Below are 8,290 nucleotides of genomic sequence, written 5' to 3' on the forward strand. Positions count from 1 at the left end.
GCCTGTATTTTGACATTTTCTGGATGATTAGTTACCTTTAAACATGTTACTTAAATGGAGAAGGCATGTGCCTTCCTGCCCTACTGCTTGCCTCTGGGTGGAAAGCAGGGAGGGGAATTGCCATTGGGAATAAAAGGGACTTGCTGGGAATGATTTTTTGTCTTGTGAAAAAAGAAAAGCGAGGCACCTATGATAAAACATAAGCAGTTGTCAATTCTCTATAGTTTTTCCTTACATTTTTCAGTTTTTTAAAATTTCCCAAAAAACAAATAAGAAATTGTGAACTCCCTTTCCCCTGTTTTGTTTGTACTGATATTTTGGAGGAGTCCAGGCCAGTTGTCTTGTGAGAATGTCTCAGGAGTGGATTTACCTAATTCATTCCTCATGGTTAGATTCAGTTTGGCAAATTTGGGCAAGAATACTACATGGGGGGTGTTGTGTAGTTTCTATTACGTCACTTCTGGAGGTACACTTCACTTTGTTCTATTATTAGTGATGGCAAATTTGAATCAGTCAATTCAAATATGTCCCCCAAGTCTCTCCATTATAAGAAGACAGATTTACTTTATAATGAATAAGAAGTTGATAGAGTGATACTTAGAGGCCATTTGTTTATCCGCTTTCTCAGCAACCTTTCACCAGAGAGTTCTTGCATCCAGTTTTCATTCTTGGCTGAATCTGTCACTACATCAGATTATAAAATAGTCAATATAGATTTGAAAGTCACATATCACCTATTGCTTAGTGGAGGTAAGGATGGATTTGATAAATAATAATAAATAATAAATGGACCTAGAGCTGTTGGGCTAGCTATGTGGAAAAAATTTAAATTAAATCTCTACCTCACACCATACTGAAAGATTAATTCCAGATGAGTTATAGTTCTAACTGTGAAAAGCAAAACTCTAAAACTTTCACAGGAGAATACACAATGCATATTTTGATGAATTGTGATGGGAAGGATTCTTTGAACGAGACATAAAAATCATAAGCCCTAAAAGAAAAGACTAACATTTTGGAGTATACTAATATAAAAATCTTCAATATAACAAAAGTCCAAAAAAAAGAAGAAAGCAAGAAATTGTGAACCCTAGCAAAAGCCAACAGTTACATTTGTAAAACCGTTCTAGATTTAAAGTAAATGTTACAGTTATCTTGAAGAACTTATTTGGGCAAATATCACATAATAAAATATATATATTATTTTTAAGATTTAATTATGCATTTAGTTAAGATGTAAACTTAACACTACTGGATTTTCTTTAAATTGACTCATTCTGGCATACAATTAATGGGAAGTTGCATAAGTATGAACTAAGTATATTTGCCAATTATAATTTTAAAAATTAATATATTACCTCTTACTATGTACGGGGCACAATGCTAGATACAGTCTCTCTCTTAATCCTTGGAATGCAGCTATGTCATGGGTATGTCCCATTTTACGAACATGGAGAGTGAGACTGAGTCAACCATCCACCACCACATTCTTGGCAAGTAGCTGAGGCAGCATTTAGCCGAGATCTCTTTTATCCCACCACCTGAATTCACCTCTTTTGTAAGTCAGTGTCTTTCTTTAGCGTCATCTTTGCTGCGTTCAACTTGTTCTAAAGAGGATTTATGGCAGCTTACATAAATAGAAATAACTAGGATAAGATTTTTGAAAAACCAAGTTAAATTAAACAGAAGAAAATGAAATGAGGGCAGGAATATAAAAATTGTGCTCTGCTTTCTTTGCCATTATATAATGTACATGGATTTTAAGCTGTGCATTCCTTTTTCTAGGCCTGGTTGCAGTATGCCTGAAATTTGGGACGTGGAAGACCCCGCTAATGCCGGGAAACCCCCCTTATGCAGCCTCTTGGTGCAGGACTCGCAGCCTCACTTTACCACTGTATTCCAGAACAGTGTTTACAAAGTCTTAGAAGTTATAGAAGAGTGACTGCTGCCACAGAGAACCACATCAGTAATGGTTTTCATGTTTTGCTAATAACTCATGCCTTGTTTTTAATTCAAATCCCAAAAACTTTTATAGGTAACTGTTTTCAAGTAGAAAATGTTTTAGCTGCTCAATTTGAATGTCATTCTGATTGTAAAAATACACTATTATCAATTTGGGTACTCTTTCAATGCACCCCTTACAATTTGCTATGCAAATGAGTATGTGCTTGTACTTGACTTGAATTATTCGTGCTAAAATGAGCAAAGCTATGTGCATCCAAAACACGATGGGTCATGACAAGGATGACATGAAAACATAGTCAACTCTGAACTGTGTCGGGGCTGGTTTTACAGTTCATGGACTGTTGTTGATGACCCGTACTGTTTTTTTTTGCTTCTTTTGGACATTTCAGTGACTGTTGTGAGCTCCTCAGTCACGCTGGTCCCTGTGTAGATGGGGCAGACGTGGGTGTTTACCATGTGGAGTCATCTGTTAATTTCATGTCTTCATGTTCTTTTGTTCTCTGTTGCCTTTGTGTGTGAGGCATTTCCTGCCCATCACTTCCAAACTCTTGCACCTAGTGGTCAGGACCAAATTCCTGTACTTATCAGCGTGTGGTATTAGCGTGTCTCTCCTCTCTCTCTCCCCGCTCCCTTCCTCTCCCAATATTCGAATAAGTGGTGTATACTCATTTAGTTCCTTAGCAAGTACTTATTCTTGGTTAAAAAAAAAATTAATGGCAATTGTGTATTTTTCTCGTTTTTAGTGTTATTCAAATGTGTACGTTTTAATACCTTTAAACCACTTTAAAATTTTTTCATGTATAATTGTAGTTTTAAGAAAAACTATTTTGAACAACCTCACATTAGAATCTAGTGTATATTTCTGTAGATATAACTTATGGTGGCAGTAGACTGTAGTATGTGGTAATTTTACTATTAAGATATAATAAAACATGACTAATTTTTCTGTCAAAAAGTGAGTGAAAAATGATAAGCGAATGGTATTTTTATAGTTTACTTTTAAAATTGCCTGTCTTTAATAAGACAAAGCCTTAAGCCTTATAATTTTGGTTCCGGAAACCATCATTTCAGTATGAGGAATGAATATATTCAGCCTTCCTCTTAATATGTTTCTCCCCATTTATGTTTATTTTGAAAAATTTCCAAACCTACTTTGAATTCCTAGTATGAATTTTTGTTTTCTAGAAGTTAATTTGTGTGAAATGAGATTCTTCAAAACAGTGAATCCTTTTAGTTCTGAAAAATGGCTCTAAGATGTTCAATTCTAAGCCAGCCGTGACTCTGGCAGACTACACCTTTAATTATACAGTGTTTTCTTTATTAACCACAGGCAGATTAACCTCACTGTGGATTGTCCTTAAGAGCCGAGTCCTCAGGGATGGTTTCCGGTGCCCACTACTGGGAGCCACTGAAGAGCTGTCCTCTTTCTGCATTCTCTCCAGAGCCTAAGGACAGGCCTGGTCTGGAGCAGGCACCAGCTCGCTCAGAGCAGACAGCTGCAGACCCAGCCTCGGCTCAGGAGTGTGCGGCCCCTGGCCTCCCCGCCCGCAGCCCGCATGTCCGGGGAGCCTCCTGCCAGCCCCGGAGTTCCATCAGTGTCTTCAGGTGTCTGCCCCCTCTTTTTCCGCTTGCTGAGTGACTTTTATTTCTTTGGCTTTTGCCTGTTTCAGAAAATAGGGAAGTAGCCCAGGTAGATGAGTGTCGCCGGGGCGGGAAGAGGGAAGTCTGCTCCGCTCTGTCTACAGCTGTTTCTCACCCAAATATGGCTGTTCCGTACGTTCAGCAGTTAACTGTTTTTTAAAAAATGGTACTTTTAGAGTTAGTCTCTGTTCTTCTCACCTTCTGATCATTTCCTTCCTAATAAGTTCACATGTAATGACTGGAAATTCTGTACGGGCAAAAACATTAAAATACTGTTGGGGAAGGGTAAAAGTAGTCAAGTTTGTTGACTACTTGACTTGAGAAGCATCCTTTTGTAGCAGTATTTATGAATGGAACTCCACCAGCAAGCTGTGATTCTGTTGTAGGCCAGACAGTTCAGAACAGGGCCGTGAGCTAAGCTGCACACTCAGTCTGGGTCACAACTGGTAGCAGCCGGTGCTGTAGATCATAAATCTCTTTTATGGCAACATAGTGTAGTAGTAGGTTTGATATACATGACAAAGCAGTATTACAGCTCAGTATTTTATGCATTTAAAAATATTTTTGCTTTCATGTGAGGAAGGTAAGGATGGGCCAGGAGGCGATAAAAATAGCTATTGCTATGACATGGAAAACAAAGTTGGGGCAGTATTTCTATAAAAAGACAAGTCTCTAGACATGCTTAGCAGAAAAGTTGTCGTGTTAAAATAAGACAAAGATATTAAGGAGGAAATGAATGGATGTTTCAGGAGTAAAGTGATAATACATAGGAGTATTGTATTTTTATGAATTTTATGCCAGTTGTTTACATGTACTATGTATGTTAAATAAAAATGATCATGAAAGATATGGAAAGTGGTTTGGGATTGTTATTTTCATTTCCACCTGGACTGTGAACGTGTTTAGCCTCAGTGTGTAGTCATGTGACCGTGGCTGGTCTGGCAGATTGCAGTCCTGAGTGATGGGAAGAGATGTAACAGTGGGCGACGAGGCTACGTAGCCCTCTTCAGTGGTGCTGGTGTAGTGATTGGGGTCACCCATACTCTATTTATGGCCTTGCCCACTTACATTACTTTATCCATTACATCAAGGGACACATTCTTTAAAGCCACGCTTTGGGGATAATTCCAGACTTGCTGAAATCTTTTTCTCACGCATTCAACCACAGTTCAGTCTCATGGTGTTTCCTAAATTACAGCTCCGTGTTTTTGCTTGATACACGCATCAGCTTTATTTGTGTGTCTGCCTCGAGGGAAGACAGTTGAGCTTAGTTCTTGCCTGTATAATTCATTTCTTTACACGGTGACACCTTCGTTCTGTGACATCTTTGGGAATGAAGTGTTCCAGTCCGGTGGCTCTCAAATGTACTGTGGTCCTACAACAGAGGTTTCGGAGTCAACTGGCCTCAGATGGTGCTGTGGTCTCAATATTTGTGTGTCCCCTCAAATTTATATGTTGAAATCCTAACCCCTAAGGTGATTACATGTTAGGGCATGGGACATTTGGGAGGTGATTAGATCATGAGGGTGGATCCCTCATGAAGGGCATTAGTGCCCTTAGAAAAAGGTGAGAGAAAGCTCCCTCGCCCCACCTACCAGGTATGGTTATAGCTCCAAGATGCCCTCTGTGAACCAGGATACGGACTCACCACTGAATCAGCCAGCGCCTTCGTTTGGGACGTCCAGCCTCCAGAACTGTGTTGTGTATAAGATACCCAGTCTGTGGTATTCTGTGATAGCAGCCCAAACAGACTAAGGCAGGTAGGGCCCCAGAATCGGCCTTTCTAACCAGTTCCGGGTAATGCTGATTGATAATGTTATTCCAGGGACCACACTTGAAAACCCTGCTCTAATGGACGGGAAAGGACTGAATGAAGCCTCTCGGGGACACTCCATTCCGGCAACACTTACCCATAGGTCACTATTGGGAAGTGAATTTTGTGGAGTCCCTTTTTGTGTCTTAGAGGACATTGCTTCAGTGGAACTTGCAAGGAGCAAAGCACAGATACGGTAATTTCCCACCAGAACATCATACAGCTTTTTTGCATTGTATTTGCCAAATAGGCGAGTTATGGGTCATTTAAATATTTTGAAGCTGTAAACTAGACTGGGCCTGGACCTGTTTCAATTTAGAGGTGGAAAAAGAGTGAAATCCTTTGAAATGGGACTTCCTTTTGTAAAATGACTATGTCTGGAAGAAAATAGATAATTCAGTGATGTGTGTGGATTTCCATTTTCCACTTTATTGCTTTCGTTGGGCCCCAGGAACGCTTCCTCTTCTCCCTCTGTTAGAGAGCTGGTCAGGATCAGCTCTGGGTCACACATCACTTGTTTCTCTTCTGCCTTCCCTTTCTCTTCCTCCAAGTAGAAGTTTCTGGTTTAAATCAGTAAAAACTGCCTTATGCAGGAAAGGAGGAGCTGCTTTTATACTTCATTACATTCTTAAATCGGTCTTTATTTCACAGTACTGTATCAGGACAAACACATTTTTACATTTGAAGGTGAGAAGGACATTAAATTATAGAAAGGTCTTGAAAACTCTTTCCTTTTAACTTGCCTCCCATGAGAGAGATTTTAAAATTCTGAATGAATCGAAGAGTTAGACTTTTTCTCTTAGGATTTTGAGTCACTGTGGTGTATGTAGTTAAAAGGTAGATTTTTGTTTTTTTGCAGAGATTGGTATTGGCTCTGTTTTCAGAGCAGTGTTTTCTGTACTTGACGATCTCTAACCCAAAATTCTAATTAAATAAGCAAGATGTTGTCAAAATGACTTTCACAGAAATGGCAGTGCTACTGAGGATTCTGTTTATGCAGGCATGTTTTTAATTCAGCATAATCTCCTTTCATTGATTTTTAAGTACCGGGGCATTTTTTTTCCTGCATGCATATTTAATTTGAAAGAAGGTTGAAGCAAAATTTAGCTCATTTGGTTTTGTTCTGATTGTCCTTTAAGCTTTTGGATTTTCTATTTCTAAAAAAAAATGGAAATGAAAATAAATCACTGTTTCCAAGTAGATTTGACATCGGGCCATCAAAACTGATTTTTAAAAAAAGGCACCTGAAGGCCAGCTCCTCAGCTCCGCTTTCTGACCCAGGTCACAGCTCTGGCTGTGTCCTCTGGGGGATGGTACCCTGCTTGCTGGCCAGGCCCCTCAGATCTTCACTCTTGGTGTCTGCTTATTGACCACAGCCCAGATGCAGAGGCCTCCCCCTTGCCCTAGAGCATCCTCCTCCTAGCAAGTGCAGTTTGATAATCCTTCCGGTCCTTTATATCTGTGATGCATTTGCCTTTTTCTCACCAAGACCTATGGCAGTCGTTCTCAGACTTGCCTGCACATCCGAAATGACTTGGGGAGCTTCAAAACTACTGAAGTCTTTCCCCCACCCCCAGAGTTTGGGATTTAATCAGTCTGGGGAGTGGCCTAAGGGTTAGAACTTTTAAAAATACCCAGGTGACATTTTAGGACCTAGCCTCCCTGCCTCACTTCTGGGCACCTACCCAATCAAATTAGAACTGGTAAGCAATTTTCCCTCAGATACACGTTCTCTTTCGTTAATAATGATGGACTATTCCTACTTTATTTCTGTTAATCATGGAACCTAGTGTTGACTAGACCCTGTAGGGACAGAATTCTGTGTTCCATTGGAGATACCTGCTGTGGTTGTGGGGCGGGGTGGGGGGTGGGGGGCTGGCAGCATAGGTGCCACATATTTGTAAACCCTGATTAGAATGTCGGTAAAAAATGGGAATATAGCAGTGAACAAAAAAGAATAAAAAGAAATTACTTTAAAATTCACTTTGACAATTTAATATTAGTGCAGAGAATTATGTTTCTCTTTACACATACTTATTTTCTTTTTCCTGGAATGTGCTTTCTTGACCAGTTTTTACTTCAAGATACAATTCAAATGTCACCTCCTCTGTGAAGCCTTCCCTGACTTCCTACCCCTTTGCTGAGTGAACTGCCCTGGCTGCCCATGCTCCTATAACCCCTGTATTCCACACATTTAACGTGACTTTTTCTGTTGCATTGTGTCCTGACAAGACCTATGTCTTACTCCATTCCCAATCCACAATGCCACCTAGTGCAGTTCCTAGCAAGTAGTAATACTGAGTTTTGAAATAAACCAATCTTTCTGCAACAGTGCAGTACATTCCTGATAGTACTATAATTTTCTTTAAAATGAAGAGAAATGGGAGATTGTGTATTCCAGCTGTGGAGATGAAGTAATAAGGAAATGCAGGACATCTATTGAGATTAATATCATACATAGGAGAAAAATGTTTTTGATAAACAGCTAAACAAAATATAACCTCATATCCTGGCTAGGTACCTTGATACATTCAGACATGGCTAGTAACCCAATAATGACTGGAGAGCAATATGGCAATGACAAGATTTGTCTACTTCTAAAGGAAGGACTCTCGTTGGCCTGGTTTGGGTTGTGTGGCCCAGATACTATGATGGCCAGTCCTGGACCCATTCACTACTGGCCAAGAAGCAGGGAACTCTGGTTAGGAATTTGGTTAAAGTCTCGGAGGAAGGCATTCCCAAAGGATGGGGTGAGACCGGTGTGTTGTTGCTAGATGAGAATGTGAGACAAAACAGATGACAGCAGTCACGATTACATCGTCATAATTGGGAGAACTAAATTGGAATCCTGGGTCCATCCTTTACAAACTG

At 39.9% G+C, this 8,290-nt stretch overlaps 1 protein-coding gene across 2 annotated transcripts in view; it reads left to right on the forward strand.

Moving 5' to 3' along the window:
• The window catches only part of DPY19L1 (dpy-19 like C-mannosyltransferase 1), a 73,071-nt gene extending 68,616 nt beyond the window's left edge, over positions 1 to 4,455 (forward strand). The window contains exons 22-23 of one of the 2 annotated variants that reach the window (XM_074340990.2): positions 1,786 to 1,966; positions 3,296 to 4,455. In XM_074340990.2, coding sequence (XP_074197091.2) covers positions 1,786 to 1,942 — 157 coding nt within the window. In that variant the 3' untranslated portion in view covers positions 1,943 to 1,966; positions 3,296 to 4,455. Of the gene's footprint in view, positions 1 to 1,785 lie in introns of both variants that reach the window. The other variant, XM_074340989.2, reaches the window with a different exon arrangement.
• The last annotated feature ends 3,835 nt before the right edge of the window (positions 4,456 to 8,290 follow it).

Source organism: Rhinolophus sinicus, chromosome 4, assembly GCF_057876585.1.
Source record: "Rhinolophus sinicus isolate RSI-liver-muscle chromosome 4, RSI-T2T, whole genome shotgun sequence".
NCBI classification, from domain to species: Eukaryota; Metazoa; Chordata; class Mammalia; order Chiroptera; family Rhinolophidae; genus Rhinolophus; species Rhinolophus sinicus.